Source organism: Lampris incognitus, chromosome 7 (assembly GCF_029633865.1).
Source record: "Lampris incognitus isolate fLamInc1 chromosome 7, fLamInc1.hap2, whole genome shotgun sequence".
Lineage (NCBI taxonomy): Eukaryota > Metazoa > Chordata > Actinopteri > Lampriformes > Lampridae > Lampris > Lampris incognitus.
This window is the reverse complement of record NC_079217.1, coordinates 29,004,086-29,023,214: the sequence shown is the minus strand read 5'-3', so window position 1 is coordinate 29,023,214 and position 19,129 is coordinate 29,004,086. Positions and strand designations below refer to the sequence as shown.

Genomic DNA, 19,129 nt, shown 5'->3' with positions numbered 1-19,129 from the left:
CATGCTTTTTCAAATGCTGGTGTATACATTGACGGGGATGTGGCTTTGTGCAACTCCTGTTAATTTCTAGTGGAGAAACCAAATTTTTCATGATAACTTTCTGTATTCTGTGTAACTGATTAAATGGCAGCTTTAAATGTTGAATTGAAATTCCTGCTCAAATTCTGAATTTGTTCTTTTGTTTCACAGGTTGCTTTCTGTTTTAAATATTGCCACTCTTTGGCATATAACATATTTATTTAGCCCTTTTACTACATCTCCTATTATTCATCTTCCATCTGCCTCCTCCCGTAGGTGGTGATAAACTGTCCAATTGTTAAAGGCTTGAAGTATAATCAGGCCACTCCCAACTTCCACCAGTGGCGGGACGCTCGGCAGGTGTGGGGGCTGAACTTTGGAAGTAAGGAGGATGCTGCTTTATTCGCCAATGGCATGTTGCACGCACTGGAGGTGCTCAACTCCATGGCAGATGCAGGTAATGTACTTCAATTTTCTCGGCAAATAAAAGAGAAATGTATTGTACCTGTTTAATGTTACACATGTATTCTGTTTGCGTCTAGCGCTTTTTTCTGTATTTTATGGGATTTTTTTTTTTTATTTGTTGTGATTCATTTAAGTACACCAAAACAATCTCATTGACTGTTAAAGTGGCAGTCTCGAAGATTCTCACTTAAATGTTAAGTTGCTCTCTTTTTGCTGATTGAAGTGACACAATGACAATTCAGCTTGTCAACCACTGATGAAAGTCTTTGTCTTTGCCGAAGAAATTAAGAAAATATGAAGAAATACAAATGTGTGGTGGTGACATTTCCTGCCAAAAATCCCAAGCTTTGCACAAGTAGTGAGTAGTAAGTAGTTTTACATCACCCAGCAGCGGTCGGTCCACCAGATGGGATAGCTGGAACAAACGCTCCATGTTCTGGTGTGGCAGTTTGTGGTGGACAAACTAACTGATGGTTTAAAATTACTTCTGGGAAATGTATGCAAAAAAAAGAGATTGCCATTGTACAAAGATGCTTTATGCCAGTAAACATGTAAGGTGTATTCGGCAATAGGTGGGACCTCTAGGGAAAAGGGCAGCATAATGTAATGATTACAGAGACATATTAATTAATAATGGTATGTATGCCCTGCCTGGGATGAGATACAACAATCTTGGTCATAAGATCAACATTTTATTACATATAGTATGTGGAATAGTTTATTTATGGCACTAAATTGCTCCCAGTGCTTTCTTCAACTGTTGAAATCTTCCATAAGAGTCAGTCATTTTGATGTCTTGTGATGATGGAGGCTATGTTTATCTTAAAAACATTAGTTTTGAAAATATTACCTGGCCACTCCTAGTATTAATGTTTAATGTCATCCTATCTTCTTCCCAGCTTCGCCAGCATGTCTTGACCTTCATTCTGCTCATTCTGAAATCTCTTGACACTAAAATAACTGTGATCACAGCTTGTGTATTTTTTATTTTTTGCAGATTTTGATTGTTTTCCATAGCTCTATTCCTGCATTTTTCACAGTCCATAACGTTTGTTATATAGTGTTACTGTGTCAATTGTAGTTAAGCTGTCATTTTCAGTTTAGCTTAGATAAGGTTAGTTTTTTTCCCAGTCTAGTGTCTCAATTTTACCATCTACTTTTTGTATGTATTTTTTTCTCAAATTTAGTCACTTTCAATTTGCTACCTTTATTTTTTTTTTCTGCCAAAGCCTCACTAGGTAGCATGCCCATTCAAATGAGCTGCAGAGAGAACACATTGGTTGCAGATTTTGATTGTTTTCCATAGCTCTATTCCTGCATTTTTCACAGTCCATAACATTTGTTATATAGTGTTACTGTGTCAATTGTAGTTAAGCTGTCATTTTCAGTTTAGCTTAGATAAGGTTAGTTTTTTTCCCAGTCTAGTGTCTCAATTTTACCATCTACTTTTTGTACGTATTTTTTTCTCAAATTTAGTCACTTTCAATTTGCTACCTTTTATTTTTTTTTCTGCCAAAGCCTCACTAGGTAGCATGCCCATTCAAATGAGCTGCAGAGAGAACACATTGGTTGGATAAGCCACAGTCTACCAATACTTGTTGTTGGAACAGCTATGACAGATGTTATAAGCAGGTTGAGATGAGATTTGTTGACCATTGACATTTTGGGCTTTGGAGAGAGATCTCTCCTCTGTTGCTCTCCCTGAGGTTTGTTCCTATTTTTTCTCCCTGTTAAAGGGTTTTTTTTTTTTTAGGGAGTTGTTCCTTATCCGATGAGAGGGTCTAAGGACAGGATGTTGTGTTGCTGTAAAGCCCACTGAGGCAAATTTGTAATTTGTGATATTGGGCTATACAAATAAAATTGACTTGACTTTACTTGACCTACCTTAAAGGCAGAACAAGTAGACTCATGCAAAAATAATCCCTCTCAATCATCACTTATGACCCACTAGACATGTGTGGCTGTGTCTGTATCTGCAGAGACCTTGTCCTCTGCCTGTATTTTCTTATTTTGCTGTGTACAGGACATCTCTGTGCGTTAACCTTTGGGCAGCGGGACTCTATAAAAACATAGCGACCAGGTGATAGATCGAGATCATAAGCACGCATCCAAGAGGAAGCTACAATGGTGGACACAGTGCCAAAAAGACGCAAATATAGCGAGGCGAAACGCCAAGTGGACAAAGCTTATTCCAAAATGAGAGTGAATCTGAGGTTGGCTTTCACCCACCGGTGAGCACTGAAAACGGGGATGGGAATGAAGAGTGAAGCAGAGTTGGCCTGTACACTGGGATGTGTTCTGGCAACTGCGGTCAGGAGGCGTGCATTTCTGGTGTCGTTGAGCTGGGGGTGGGGGTGGCAACTTTGAATGTTGTGTTTACAAACCACAACTGACAAATCCTACTCATTGTACCTTTAAGTGACCCATATGTGGTAAAAGCACCATGGAGCTCTCCTCCTCCATTGCTCAGTGGATGTGTACTAGAGCCTGACCTCTGGTCGGGAATGCCACGGGTCATGGGATTCCTGCAGGATGGGAGTCAGTTTCACTATCAGTCCCATGAGCGGGACGGGATGAGGAACTCAAATGGAGTGGACGGAATCGAGAATGATAAAAGTTCATTTCTATATTTTCATTTTGCTATGAATACACAACGTTATCTTGTTTTTGAACTAGAGTCACACACACACACACACACACACACACACACACACACACACATATATATAAAATCTCCCTCTCACCTTTTTTAGGGTGGTGTGTGTCTTCCTCAAGCTCGGGTCCTGTACCAGAGGCCTTAGAGTTTGAGGGTTCTGTGCACTATCTTAGCTGTTCCTAGGACCGCACTCTTCTGGACAGAGATCTCAGATGTTGTTCCTGGAATCTGCTGGAGCCATTCTCCCAGTTTGGGGTCACAGCCCCTACTGCTCCTATTACCACTTGGACTGCTGTGGATTTCACCTTCCACATCTGATCTAGTTCTTCCTTCGGCCCTTGGTAGTTCTCTCGTTTCTCATGCTCTTTCTTCCTGATATTGCAGTCACTCAGAATTGCTACATCGATCACTACTGTGGTCTTCTGTTCCTTGCTGACCACCACAAAGTCTGGTTGGTTAGCCAGCACCTGCTTGTCAGTCTGGAATTGGTAGTCCCGTAGGATCTTAGCTCTGCCATTCTCAACCACCGTTGGTGGTGTCTCCCATTTCGACTTGGAGACTTCCAGTCTGTATTCAGTACTGATATTCATGTACACTATCCCAGCCACTTGGTTATACCTTTCATTGTATGCTTTCTCAGCTAGTATTTTACACCCTGCTACTAAGAGCTGGACTGTCTCAGGGGCGTCTTTGCACAGCCTACATCTTGGTTCTTGTCTGGTGTGGTAGACCTCTGCCTCAACCAATGTGGTGCTGCTATGATCAGAGCCTCTGTGCTATCCTTCAGTCCAGTGTTTTCTAGCCACTGGTAGGATTTCTCAATATCAGCCACATCTTCTGTCTGTCGATGGTACAGCCCATGGCGGGGCTTGGTCTTCCATGATACTTCCTCTTCCTCCCCACTCTGTGTATTCTACTGCCTGAGGTACTCACTCAGCAGTTTGTCCTGGGGGCCCTCTTTCTGATGTACTCATGGATGTCCCTTGTTTCATTCTTGATAGTGGCTCTGACATTTACTAACCCTTGGCCCCCATCTTTTTGCTTATTGTACTGGCTCAGGCTGCTGGACTTAAGGTGGAACCCTCCATGCATTGTGAGGAGTTTCCATGCCCCAATTATCTGTGGCTTTTATCTCCTCCCTTGGCCAGATTATTATTCCAGCTGGGTATCCGATGACTGTTAGGGCATACGTGTTGATTGCTTGGATCTTATTCTTCCCATTGAGCTGGCTGCTTAAGACCTGCCTCACTCTCTGGAGGTATTTGGCTGTAGCTGACCTCCTTACTGCATCCTCATGGTTTCTATTTGCCTGTGGAACACCCAGGTACTTGTAACGGTCCTGTATGTCTGTTGTCCTGCCATCTGGTAATTCAACCCCTTAAGTCCTCACCATCTTTCCCAATTTTGCCACCATTCAACTGCACTTGTCCAGTCCGAATGACATCCCAATGTCGTCGCTGTAGATCCTCGTGAGGTGGATCAGCAAGTCAATGTCTCACTCATTCCTGGCATACACACACATATATATATATATATGTGTGTGTGTGTGTGTGTGTGTGTGTGTGTGTATGTATATATATATATATATATATATATATATATATATATATATATATATATATATATACACTACCGTTCAAAAGTTTGGGATCACATTGAAATGTCCATATTTTTGAAGGAAAAGCACTGTACTGTTCAATGAAGATAACTTTAAACTAGTCTTAACTTTAAAGAAATACACTCTATACATTGCTAATGTGGTAAATGACTATTCTAGCTGCAAATGTCTGGTTTTTGGTGCAATATCTACATAGGTGTATAGAGGCCCATTTCAAGCAACTATCACTCCAGTGTTCTAATGGTACAATGTGTTTGCTCATTGGCTCAGAAGGCTAATTGATGATTAGAAAACCCTTGTGCAATCATGTTCACACATCCGAAAACAGTTTAGCTCGTTACAGAAGCTACAAAACTGACCTTCCGTTGAGCAGATTGAGTTTCTGGAGCATCACATTTGTGGGGTCAATTAAACGCTCAAAATGGCCAGAAAAAGAGAACTTTCATCTGAAACTCGACAGTCTATTCTTGTTCTTAGAAATGAAGGCTATTCCATGCGAGAAATTGCTAAGAAATTGAAGATTTCCTACACCGGTGTGTACTACTCCCTTCAGAGGACAGCACAAACAGGCTCTAACCAGAGTAGAAAAAGAAGTGGGAGGCCGCGTTGCACAACTGAGCAAGAAGATAAGTACATTAGAGTCTCTAGTTTGAGAAACAGACGCCTCACAGGTCCCCAACTGGCATCTTCATTAAATAGTACCCGCAAAACACCAGTGTCAACATCTACAGTGAAGAGGCGGCTGCGGGATTCTGGGCTTCAGGGCAGAGTGGCAAAGAAAAAGCCATATCTGAGACTGACCAATAAAAGACTAAGATTAAGATGGGCAAAAGAACACAGACATTGGACAGAGGAAGACTGGAAAAAAGTGTTGTGGACAGATGAATCCAAGTTTGAGGTGTTTGGATCACAAAGAAGAATGTTTGTGAGACGCAGAACAAATGAAAAGATGCTGGAAGAATGCCTGACGCCATCTGTTAAGCATGATGGAGGTAATGTGATGGTCTGGGGTTGCTTTGGTGCTGGTAAGGTGGGAGATTTGTACAGGGTAAAAGGGATTCTGAATAAGGAAGGCTATCACTCCATTTTGCAACGCCATGCCATACCCAGTGGACAGCGCTTGATTGGAGCCAATTTCATCCTACAACAGGACAATGACCCTAAACACACCTCCAAATTGTGCAAGAACTATTTAGAGCAGAAGCAGGCAGCTGGTATTCTATCGGTAATGGAGTGGCCAGCGCAGTCACCAGATCTGAACCCCATTGAGCTGTTGTGGGAGCAGCTTGACCGTATGGTACGCAAGAAGTGCCCATCCAACCAATCCAACTTGTGGGAGCTGCTTCTGGAAGCGTGGGGTGCAATTTCTCCAGATTACCTCAACAAATTAACAGCTAGAATGCCAAAGGTCTGCAATGCTGTAATTGCTGCAAATGGAGGATTCTTTGACGAAAGCAAAGTTTGATGTAAAAAAAAATCTTATTTCAAATACAAATCATTATTTCTAACCTTGTCAATGTCTTGACTCTATTTTCTATTCATTTCACAACATATGGTGGTGAATAAGTGTGACTTTTCATGGAAAACACAAAATTGTTTGGGTGATCCCAAACTTTTGAACGGTAGTGTATATATATATAAATACAGATACAGGAAAACAGTTTTAATACATTGCAGTACAGGCCTGTTTCATGCGTCGCGCACTCATCAGCTACTCATTAGCAGCTGATGATGTGCGCGACGCACGAAACAGGCCTGTACTGCAATGTATTAAAAACTTTTTTTCCTGTATCTGTATTGATTTTCCGCTCCTCATTAGTTGAGCACTTATAACAACACCAATGACAGTTTTGGGGCAAAAAAAAACAAAACGCAATCGACCGATAGATAGATAGATGGCTAGATAGATAGATAGATAGATAGATAGATATGTGTGTATAGGAGGTGGCTGATGGTAACTCCACTTCTGAACCTGTATCCATATCCACTCTTTGTGATGATCTGACTGAGGGGGTTCAGGCATATGCATAACAGCAGTGGGGATAGCGCAATCACCTTGGTATATGCCACATTTGATGGTTACCTGTGTGATTGTCTTTGAGTTGGCCTCCAGTGTTGTTTTCCATTGCCGCATTGAGTTCTTGATGAAGGCTATTAGTGTCCTGTTGGCTTTGTATAGTGCCAAGCATTCCATGTGTGGAGCATTAAATCGAAGACTTTCTTGTAGTCAATCCAGGCTGTGGTCAGGTTGGTCTGTCTGGTCTTAGGTGACTGCTCTATCAACCAGCAGCTATTACTTTGACCCTCTGGTGTTGTTTCCAATTCCTTTCTGAGTTTCACTCATGTGCCCATTCAGCTTAGCTGCTATGATGCCTGACAGGATTTTCCATGTTATGGAGAGGCAGGTTATTGGCCGGTTGTTTGAAGGTGTTGTACCCTTGTGGGGACCATTCATGAACAGTATTTTTTCCTTCCCTGTGTTAGCCAGTCAGGGTGACACCCTGATGTTAGCAACTGGTTCATTTGTGTTGCCAGGCATTCATGGAGTGCTGTTAGCTTCTTCAGCCAGTAAGCGTGCATCCTGTCAGGGTCTGGTGCAGTCCAGCTCTTCAAGTTGAGACTTGTTATTGGATGTCGACCACTGTGATGATAACTAGTTCTTGTTCTGGGATATTGCTGTGTTCTGCTCTTAGGTCCACCAGCCACTGGGCATTGGCTGTGTGATGCCTCCTTTTCCCCATTAATTTTTCCAGTATCCCTCAGTCTCTGCTCTGGGTGAGTCTGATGTTGTTCTCCTGTTACTCTGCAGCTGGGAGTAAACTTTGGATGGTTCTTCGAGGAATAGGCCATTTACTCTTTTTGGTTTCTGATTCTCTAGTGCAGGGGTAGCTAACCATGTGCCATTGAGAGCCATGTGTATACAGGTTTTCATTCCAGCTGGACTCCACACCAGGTGATTTCACTGATTAGCAACCTTTCAACCAAAGAGGAAGAATGTATCAGTGAAATCACCTGGTGTGGAGTCGGTTTGGAATGAAAACCTGCATATACACGGCTCTCCATGGCACATGCTTAGCCACTGCTGCTCTAGTGTGTCTCTTCAGTCTGGTGGCCAGTGCTGAGAGCCTTTGTTTGGCAGCTTCCAGTTTCCTCACTTTTGGACCGACATCTTCCTGTACTTCAACCAGGGCCTGTCTTTCATCACACCTTTCTGTACCTCTGTTAACTGGTTAACATCTCTCCATGCTGCTTTGATCTTTGCTTCCAGCCTTCTCTTTCATGGAGGGTACTGTTGGTTACCTGTGTTCTTAATCCTGTACCCAAGCATCTCCAGGATTACGGTTGCAGTGGCATATACAAGCTCGTTGGTCTCTGTTATGTTGGCAGTTGAGGTATTGATTAAGCCTTTGTGATGGTACTTTGTCATTGAGTCATGGAAGCTGAACCCGGGGATTGACTGTCTTGAGTCTGGCCATGATTCTCATTTGCACCTGACAGACAGCCATGGCAGCTTTAGCTGTCAGGCTGTCATGGCTGAAGCTGGTAGTATTGTTTCAGCTGGTTGGAGTCTGTCCTTGTGTATCTCCTGCCTACTGGGCAGCCATTCAGGGTGCTGAATTGTATAGTCATCCAGCTGGAGCCTCTCCATCTCAAGTTGTGACAGTAGCCTCTTTCTATTGATGTTTGAGCATTGAGCAATTAGCTGCTTCTGATTCATTGTGGAAGTAGGTCTCCTGCTGGTCCACAATTTCCACATACGCTTCATATAGCCACTCTCCAAGGTCTGTTGTTATAGTAGCATTCCATCAGTTCCAGGTTCTCGGCCCGTGTCCATGAATTTCTTGTTCCAGTAGCCCATTTCTTATCAGGTTGCTCTTGATTCCCCAACACCTTACATGGACCTTGTTAACCTGGGTGATGTTCATGTTACTCTCACTCATATCTGAGGTGGTTGGCTTACATAGCATTAGAAGTCTAAGCTACAGACTTACCGGAGACTTGGCCCAACTGGGGTTTGAACCCCTGATCTCTAGCGTGAAAGTCAGCATTCTTACCTACTGAGCTATCCAGCTGCCCATGCAGAGTCAGTTAACAATGTATTTATACACTAGGCTGCATCATCACTGTCTGCTGTTTAATGACTCTGTCTCTCCACGCCTCTCTCAGACACTTGCAGTCCAACAGACACCAAACGGTTCCATCCACTCTTTAAAGCAAGCGAGACAAAAAAATGAAATACTGTCCAGAGACTACAGCAATAAACTAAGGGAAGGGATGGCCAGTGGCCTGTATCTCAAATCAAAATCATTGCATTGCGTACTAAGTAGTCAGTCTCTTTAGCCCCCCCCCCCCCCCCCAAAAAAAGCAAACAGGAATTGGATGGGAGTCATTGTTCCAGGATTGGCTCAGGACGGGAGGGTAAATCTACTTCTGTGTCAGGCTCTAATGTGTCCCTGGACCTGCCAAGGATCAGTACGCCCCCACTCCTTCCCCACCCCTACCAACATTTCTCTTCAAATCCTTGTTTGTTTGTTTGTTTTTTGGCATCTTTTAGATTAATGGAGTAGACAAGAGAAATACTCAGTGGGATGCAGAGATGCTCTTTAAACAAGACACTGAGTACCCCCCATCTCCAGGGTGCTGTTTTGTTGCTGATGCTGTGCTCTGATTTATCCATCCATTATCCAAACTGCTTATCCTGTTCTCAGGGTCACGGGATGCTGGAGCCTACCCCAGAAATTACTGGGTGGCAGGCGGGGAGACACCCTGGACAGGCCGCCAGACCATCACAGGGCTCTGATTTAATAAACACAGTTTCTCTTATAGAAGAGAAATAGTGTCACCAAGAAATGAAAAAAAAAATAACAACATACAAATATATGCATGGCCCTTCCCTGCAGGAACCACCATACTACTTTGAGCATAGTAAAGGTCAGGACAAAGAGCATGTTCTGCTTTCTATTTTCAGAGCCGTAATGAGTGTTTGCCTTACTGTATTTCTCCAGGTTATGCCACCCTCCCCCGCCCTGTGTCCAATGGACCATCCCCGGAGGAGCTAGAACAACAAAGGAGGTACTGAACTGTCAATTCTGAGGGAATGAGAGGACCTGACGCACTGTACATTTTTATATTGTATTGCCAACTTTAATGAACTAATTATTAGTTTAAAAATAAAAAATAAAAAAGTTGTGAGTGATAGGGGCCATATAATTTCTTTGGAATCTTCGCTGAAAACGGAATGGTGAAAATGCCTCTTAGAAATTGAAACTGAACTATCACAATTGGATCATGTCTATAGAGCTTCCTCCAGCCCTTCCACTTTACAAAATATTCTTAAATTGAAATATGAATATAATACCATCCTATTTGGTCAGGTGTGTGAGCAAATGATCAGACAGAAAATTACTGGCCCAACATCTAAGAGGGTTACAAGCTAGTAGAGCCATACACAAAATCAGATCAACATCTCGGGAAATTGTTAATGATCTTAAAGGTATAAATTATTGCTTTTGGGAACATTATGAGCAGTTGTTAGGGTTGGGCACTGTTTGAAAATTTTCGATATCGATACCAAAACCAGTACCTCCAATTCGATACGATACCTAAACAATACTTTTTCAAAACTATATATTATGAAAACCTTATAGGATTATCAGCAAACTACTTTTCTATACAGCGAGCACCATAATTCATTGACACATTGTGTTATTTTGGTTCTGTACTCTAGCACTTTGAGATTGAAAGTGAGGTCAACAATGACAATGAGGTCAACGTGCAGACTGACCTCTTTAATGAATGTGAGCCTATTTATATACATCATCATAACCGTCCTTACCTGTTTCATCATTGCTAGCAGTGGCACCAGAAGAAGACCCAGCAGCAGACGTCCCAGAGCTAACGTTAACATTGGCAGCAGCACGGACATTAACGTTATCAAAGTTGTCCACTCGTAAATCTGTCCCATGCGTGATCAAATGTTTCATCAAATTGCACGTATTCCCAGACTTGCATTTGATGATCGCTTTGCAGCGGTTGCATTTTACTGTGTCAGGTTTGCTGTCTATTTTTACAAAGTGTAGCCACGCCTTGGAACGCACAGTAGCTCACTGAATCTTGCCCACCAGTTTTCAACTCCAACACAGTCACGAGATGCACACGCATACCAAATAGCGTCATGCTGATTTGTCAGTCAGTCACCTGTGTACAACAACGCTGGTAGTGATTGGCTGATAGCGTTCACGTCGTCTATCGTAAAGTATCGAAATTTGGCAACGTTTTTTTCAAAGTTGAACTGGGATGCGCAATCTTCTTCTTGCGTATGGAGGATAAGCAAAGCTTAACTCGGTTTTCTCTTTAGCCTTTAACATTAGGCATATTTATTTAGGTAAATACAGCAGGTCTCTTGGCTCTCTACTACCGAGTACAGACTCTTACAACAAGCTTACAACACACTGTTGCACACAGAGAACATGGCGACGTCCCATCTGAATGTACCATAAAGCCTTAGACAGAACAATAATACGGCTGGTACCGTAATACAATGAGTAAGGGCGCCATCAAATAACAACACTTAACACCCAGACTTGCATTTAACGATTGCTTTGCAGTGGTTGCATTTTACTGTGTCAGGTTTGCTATCTATTTTTACAAAGTGTAGCCACGCCTTGGAACGCATAGTAGCTCACTGAATCTTGCCTACCAGTTTTCAACTCCAACACAGTCACGAGATGCACACACATACCAAATAACTTCATGCTGATTTGTCAGTCAGTCACCTGTGTACACCAACGCTGGTAGTGATTGGCTGGCTGCGATAGCGTTCACGTCGTCTTCCGTAAAGTATCGACATTTTGCACCGTTTTTTCCCAAGTTGAGCTGGGTTGCGCAATCTTCTTCTTGCGTGTGGAGGATAAGCAAAGCTTGACTCAGTTTTCTCTTTAGCCTTTAACATTAGGCATATTTATTTAGGCAAATACAGCAGGTCTCTTGGCTCTCTACTACCGAGTACTGACTCTTACAACAGGCTTACAACACACTGTCGCACACAGAGAACGTGGCGACGTCACACCTGAATGTACCGTAAAGCCTTAGACAGAACAATAATACGGCTGGTACCGTAATACAATGAGTAAGGGTGCCATCAAATAACAACACTTAACACCCAACTTGCATTTGACGATTGCTTTGCAATGGTTGCATTTTACTGTGTCAGGTTTGCTATCTATTTTTACAAAGTGTAGCCACGCCTTGGAACGCATAGTACCTCACTGAATCTTGCCCACCAGTTTTCAACTCCAACACAGTCACGAGATGCACATGCATACCAAATAGCTTCATGCTGATTTGTCAGTCAGTCACCTGTGTACAACAACGCTGGTAGTGATTGGCTGGCTGCGATAGCGTTCACGTCGTCTACCGTAAAGTATCGACATTTTGCACCGTTTTTTTCCAAGTTGAGCTGGGTTGCGCATCTTCTTCTTGCGTGTGGAGGATAAGCAAAGCTTGACTCAGTTTTCTCTTTAGCCTTTAACATTAGGCATATTTATTTAGGCAAATACAGCAGTTCTCTTGGCTCTCTACTACCGAGTACTGACTCTTACAACAGGCTTACAACACACTGTCGCACACAGAGAACGTGGCGACGTCACACCTGAATGTACCGTAAAGCCTTAGACAGAACAATAATATGGCTGGTACCGTAATACAATGAGTAAGGGTGCCATCAAATAACAACACTTAACACCCAGACTTGCATTTGACGATTGCTTTGCAGTGGTTGCATTTTACTGTGTCAGGTTTGCTATCTATTTTTACAAAGTGTAGCCACGCTTTGGAACGCGTAGTAGCTCAATGAATCTTGCCTGCCAGATTTCAACTCCAACGCAGTCACGAGACGCACACGCATACCAAATAGCTTCATGCTGATTTGTCAGTCAGTCGCCTGTGTACAACAATGCTGGTAGTGATTGGCTGGCTGCGATAGCTTTCACGTCGTCTTCCGTAAAGTATCAAAATTTGGCACCATCTTTTTCCAAAGAGTTTGATACTCGGTAGGACCGAGATATTTCGGTTGGTGCCATATGGGCACTGTTTTCGATACCCAACCCTAGTTGTACATGTCAAAAGCAAAAGTGGACATTTCTGATTGGCTGGGGCATCTGAATCTCCCTAAGTTGAGCGATTCTGCTCAAGAGGCTTTAAATTCTTATACCAGCACTCAAGAGATTTTGGATGCTATAAAATCATTCCTCAATGGAATGGCTGCTGGCGCAGATGGTTTTGGCATTGAACTGTATAAAAAAATATTCTGGGAAGGTGGCTCCCCTTCTTTTGAGGATGTTCACCCAGTCATTTGAAATTCACAAATTTCCCTGCACACTATATGAAACCAATATTTCATTATTATTATTAAAAGAGGGTACAGATAAGACTGAGCCTTCGTCTTTTAATCCCCGTCCTCACAAACCAAGAAAGATCAGCACCTTTCATATTACATCGCAGGACACGTTATGGCTGTCCCCTCAGCCCGTTGCTCTTTTCAGTCACCATTGAGCCCCTCGCCATTAGTATTAGGAATCACCCTTCTGTTGAGCCCATCTGATTGGGGAATGTGGATCATCACAACATGAGCAGTCTGTTCCCATTTTACTAGATCTTATAAGGTCAATTGGTGACGTTTCAGGATATGCAATTAATTGGCAGAAGAGTGAATTTGTCATTGGGTACTGATCTTAACACTGAAATTCTGCATATTCTCCCTTTCAAAATTAGAGATAAACTGAAATATCTCAGAGTAGTTCTGCCAAAAGACCCTAAACTAATTTTTAAGATGAACTTTCTTGAGAAAGTGGAAAAACCGAGGGGGGCATTGAAAAAGGTATGGAGGATCCTTCCTCTTTCTACTATGGTGGGCCATATACAGTGCATCCGGAAAGTATTCACACCCCTTCACTTTCCCCAAATTTTGTTATGTTACAGCCTGATTCCAAAATGGATTAAATGCCTTTTTTTCCCTCATCAATCTACATACAATACCCCGTAATGACAAAGTGAAAAAGGTTTTGTTGAAATTTTTGGAAATTTAATAAAGATAAAAAACGGAAATATTGCATTTACATAAGTATTTACACCCTTTACTCGGTACTTGGTTGAGGCACCCTTGGCAGCGATTACAGCCTCAAGTCTGCTTGGGTATGAAGCTATAAGCTTGGCACACCTATATTTGGGGTATTTCTCCCATTCTTCTCTGCAGATCTTCTTGAGCTCTGTAAGGTTAGATGGGGAGCATCGCTGCACAGCTATTTTCAGGTCTTTCCAGAGATGTTCAATGGGGTTCAAGTCTGGGCTCTGGCTGGGCCACTCAAGGACATTCACAGACTTGTCCCGAAGCCACTCCTTCGTTGTCTTGGCTGTGTGCTTAGGGTTGTTGTCGTGTTGAAAGGTAAACCTTCGCCCCAGTCTGAGGTCCTGAGCGCTCTGGAGCAGGTTTTCATCAAGGATCTCTCTGTACTTTGCTCCATTCATCTTTCCCTCGATCCTGACTAGTCTCCCAGTTCCTGCCGCTGAAAAACATCCCCACAGCATGATGCTGCCACCACCATGCTTCACTGTAGGGATGGTATTAGCAAGGTGATGAGAGGTGCCTGGTTTCTTCCAGATGTGACGTTTGGCGTTCAGGCCAAAGAGTTAAATCTTGGTTTCATCAGACCAGAGAATCTTCTTTCTCATGGTCTGAGAGTCCTTTAGGTGCTTTCTGACAAACTCCAAGCGGACTGTCATGTGCCTTTTACTGAGCAGAGGCTTCCGTCTGGCCACTCTACCATAATGCCCTGATTGGTGGCCTGCTGCAGAGATGGTTGTCCTTCTGGAAGGTTCTCCCATCTCCACAGAGGAACGCTGGAGCTCTGTCAGAGTGACCATCAGGTTCTTGGTCACCTCCCTGACCAAGGCCCTTCTCCCCCGATTGCTCAGTTTGGCTGGGCGGCCAGCTCTAGGAAGAGTCCTGGTGGATCCAAACTTCTTCCATTTATGAATGATGGAGACCACTGTGTTCTTCGGGACCTTCAAAGCTGTAAAAAAATTTTGTACCCTTCCCCAGATCTGTGCCTCGATACAATCCTGTCTCGGAGGTCCACAGACAATTCCTTTGACTTCATGGCTTGGTTTCTGCTCTGACATGCACCGTCAACAGTGGGACCTTATATAGACAGGTGTGTGCCTTTCCAAATCATGTCCAGTCAATTTAATTTACTACAGGTGGACTCCAATCAAGATGTAGAAACATCTCAAGGATGATCAGTGGAAACAGGATGAACCTGAGCTCAATTTTGAGTGTCATAGCAAAGGGTGTGAATACTTATGTACATGCAATATTTCAGTTTTTTATTTTTAATGAATATGCAAAAATTTCTACAAAACCTTTTTCACTTTGTCATTATGGGGTATTGTGTGTAGATTGATGAGAAAAAAAAGGAATTTAATCCATTTTGGAATAAGGCTTTAACATAAAACAATGTGGGGAAAGTGAAGGGGTGTGAATACTTTCCGGATGCACTGTAAATGCCATCAAAATGGTCTCTGCCAAGATTCTTGTATCTCTTTCAAAATCTACCCTTTGTTTTGACAAGGTCCTTTTTCAAATCAGTAGACTCAATAGTTATGCCTTTTATCTGGGGTTTTAAAGCTCACACAATATCAAAACTCATTTACATAAACCAAGAGAGATGGATGGACTAGGATGACCGTACCTCTGCATTATTACTGGGCAGCAAATACAAGGATCCTTGTCTATTGGCAGGAAGGTTACAGAATGGAAATATCCACCGAGACTTTCCCGTGGGTTACCATTGAAGAGTGATGTCAAAAACAGCTCTCTTGGGGTGTCCGGGTGGCGTGGCGGTTTATTCCCTTACCTACCAACACAGGGATCGCCAGTTCGAATCCCCGTGTTACCTCCGGCTTGGTTGAGCATCACCACAGACACAATTGGCCATGTCTGCGAGTGGGAAGCTGGAAGTGGGTATGCCCTGGTCACTGCACTAGCGCCTCCTCTGGTCGGTCAGGGCGCCTGTTCGGCGGGGAAGGGGAACTGGGGGGAATAGCATGATCCTCCCACATGTTACGTCCCCCTGGCAAAACTCCTCACTGTCAGGTGAAAAGAAGCGGCTGGCGACTCCACGTGTATCGGAGGAAGCATATGGTAGTCTGCATCCCTCCTCGGACTGGCAGAGGGGGTGGAGCAGTGACCGGGACGGCTTGGAAGAGCGGGATAATTGGCCAAGTAAAATTGCGGAGAAAAAGAGGCAAAAAACAAACAAACAAGCAAATAAAAAAAAAAAACCCAGCTCTTTTCCAGCACTCCTTTTCTCAGTACCCTGATCCCCTACAAATACTAAGGTGGATAATTTAATCATTTTGAAATCCTTGACAATATGGTTGCAAATTAAGAAGGGCAGCTGATTATAAAAGACTCTATTCATACCCCAGTATAAGGCTGCATTCCCCCCATCCCTCTCAGATATGTCTTTTGACAGTTGGAGACTAAAAGATATTGTCCCTTTGAAAGATTTGAATATTAACAAGCAATTTTTCTCTTTTACTCAGCTAAAAAAAAAAAAGTTTTCTATTCCCACAACACATTTCTTCCAATACTTACAGATTAGGAATTATGTTCATCAGTGTGTGCCCAATTTTGAGTCTCTCTCTGAAGGAAGAATGATTTATAAACTTTAGTTGTGCCCACCTGAATCATAAAAACTGGTCTCAGTCTTTGTAAATATATTTCCCGAACAAGTGAATTATTCCACACACAAATGCCTGGGAGGAGGAACTGGGTACACAGATTGGGAATGATGTTTGGGAGGAGGGCCTTAGCAAGACCCAGTCTTGTTCTATTAGTGTTAGGCATCAATTAGTCCAATTCAAGGTGATGCAGAGGCTTCATTATTTAAAAAATAAATGGCACAGAATCTTTCCTACCATTTCCTCTCTGTGTGATCGATGTAAATCTGCAGAAGGCTGTCTGACCCACCTTTTCTGGACATGCCCAAAACTGTATCATTTTTGGTGTGACATTTTCAAGTGGTTCTCTGACATGTATGGCTGTGTGTTTGAACCTGAGCCAGAGATTGCACTATTTGGGTTTTCCCTTTCTCTACTAAACCACAGTGTCTCCATGCAAAGCACTATTATGTATGGAATGGTAATTGCAAAGAAAGTAATTTAAAAAAACAAAACAAAACTCCAGAAGTCAGATACTGTGCCGCACTTTAAGACCTGGTTAACTGAGCTCACTGGTATATTACATATGGCATGTTCAATTTGACATGATGGCCAGTCTTAATACATTTTCTGATATATAGCAGCCATTTCTGGATCACCTTGCTCAGTATCATGCTGAACCTGACCAGCAACAAAATCCATAGTGGGCCGTCCACTTCTCTCATTGAGTGCTTGTGTTAAAATGTGTTGTGCAAGTGATGCAGCAGTGTAATTCATTATTTTCTTTAAATATGCCCTGTTTCTTTTTTGTCCTTTGTTTCTACATTGTTTTTGTTTTTTTGATACGAGTCTCTGTTTTCTGTACAGTACTATGCAAAATCCCAGTAAAAATATTAAAAAAAGAAAAAGGATTTCCCTAAGGGAGCAAGTTTCAGCATTTGTCTCAGCTGGATGAACTGTGAAGACACAAAGTAGATGTTCCTAACATATTCCATTGTCAGTTCAAGTCAAGTTCCCTCAGGTTTTAGTTGTATAACAATCAACCATCAGTCAAGCTGTCTTGCATTTGTGGTAGTCCCATTGGCAGAGTTTTGCTCCCAGCAAATACACACGAAGAGGATTTGATGGTATTAACCTTACACTGCTAAACCCTCAGTCAGCTCCTTTAGATTGAAGGTTAAAAAGACTTGGAAGGCCAACACCTCTCAAATAAAAATCCACTTCTTACCCACCGTACCCCTCTTCCATCCACCTTCTCTCCAGCCTTCTATTCTCTCATCCATGTGGCTAGCTCCATTGACCCTACATTTTCTGGCATAGATTAGGTATTAACCTTTTAATCTCATTTAGCCTAAATAGTAATATGTGACAGTTTCAGGCAGGCTTTGTGATAGGCTAGAGAGGCTGTGTGTCAAATTACTATTAGTACCAGTGGTTGCTCATTTGCTGGAATGTTGGAAGTAAAGAACTACTGTTTAAGGATGGAATAAAAAAAAAACCCCAGTATATATGCAGTTGATACAGAATATTATTTGCCTTTGTTCATTTTGCAAACATTTTGAATCAGCGGATTTTTGTAGCAATCAAAATGAATGTAAGGACTCTTCAGGAACAGCACGATAACAGGAATGATGATACCCCCTCCCCCTTCTCAGGGTATATGCTAGTCAACCAACTGTGCTTTAAATCTCACCAGGCCATGAAACAGCCTCAGTGCCTAGATGTTTTTTATTTGTATGCATGCATTTGTGATTGTGTGTAGATGTGTGTGTGTGTGTGCGTGCGTGCGTGCGTGCGTGCGTGCGTGCGTGCGTGCGTGCGTGCGTGCGTGTGTTTAAAGCTCTTGTAAGTGACAGATGTGTGTGAGTGTGGTCGGGCTGGGATGGAGGGGTGGGGGGGCGGGGTCTTTTCCGCCTTCTCCATCCACACACACACATACACATGCATAAACAAAGTGAAAGTGTTTCCCAGTTCTGATTGAAACACTCACCTCCGGTATCATTTGCCAAAATTAGACGGAATTGTTTGGGAACAATGGTCCTCATTTATATAATGCAGTAATTAGCACAAGGTTTACAGATCCACTGGGCATATCTGAAAAGTGGCTATCTGTCAGGCTATATGACCTAACATCTTCATATTCTTATTCTCTCTAGGATATGTTAGTTTGCCACTTTAATCAGATTTCTCTGTCCCCTTTTTGCCATGGATTTACAGATTCAGTTTGCATTTCCTCATCACAGATGGGTTTTAATTCCTATTTGCATCTGTGTGTGCAGATTGGAGCAGCAGAGACTGGAACAACAGGAGAGAGAGCGACAGGAGAGAGAGAGGCTGGAGCGGGATAGACAACCCACTGCAGGTCAGGATGCACCTGAGATGGTCAACACAGCCACGTTCACTGAAAGAAATTACAAGTTTTAATGATTCCTTATAAGTCATTTAGCACACATTAAATGTTATGCAATTCATATAATTGTGTGATTGAAAACAGTTATATGGTGGCCTGTAAATACAGTTGCCACAGACCTTTGCCTGTTCGAAATGACTGATAATGATGAATCAGTAAAGACGTAGATGTATTGCACGTCTTAATCTTAAAGGAATAGTTTTGTTTCCAGGCTTTTTACTGTCTTACTTTCATAGAGTCA

General features: G+C 42.6%; 1 protein-coding gene across 3 annotated transcripts in view; it reads left to right on the top strand.

The window, feature by feature from the left end:
• The window catches only part of vaspb (vasodilator stimulated phosphoprotein b), a 42,527-nt gene that overhangs the window by 16,720 nt on the left and 6,678 nt on the right, over positions 1-19,129 (top strand). For all 3 annotated transcript variants that reach the window (XM_056283174.1, XM_056283173.1, XM_056283172.1), the window contains exons 3-5: positions 295-475; positions 9,764-9,830; positions 18,758-18,840. In XM_056283174.1, the coding sequence (XP_056139149.1) occupies positions 295-475; positions 9,764-9,830; positions 18,758-18,840 (331 nt within the window). The remainder of the gene's footprint in view (positions 1-294; positions 476-9,763; positions 9,831-18,757; positions 18,841-19,129) is intronic.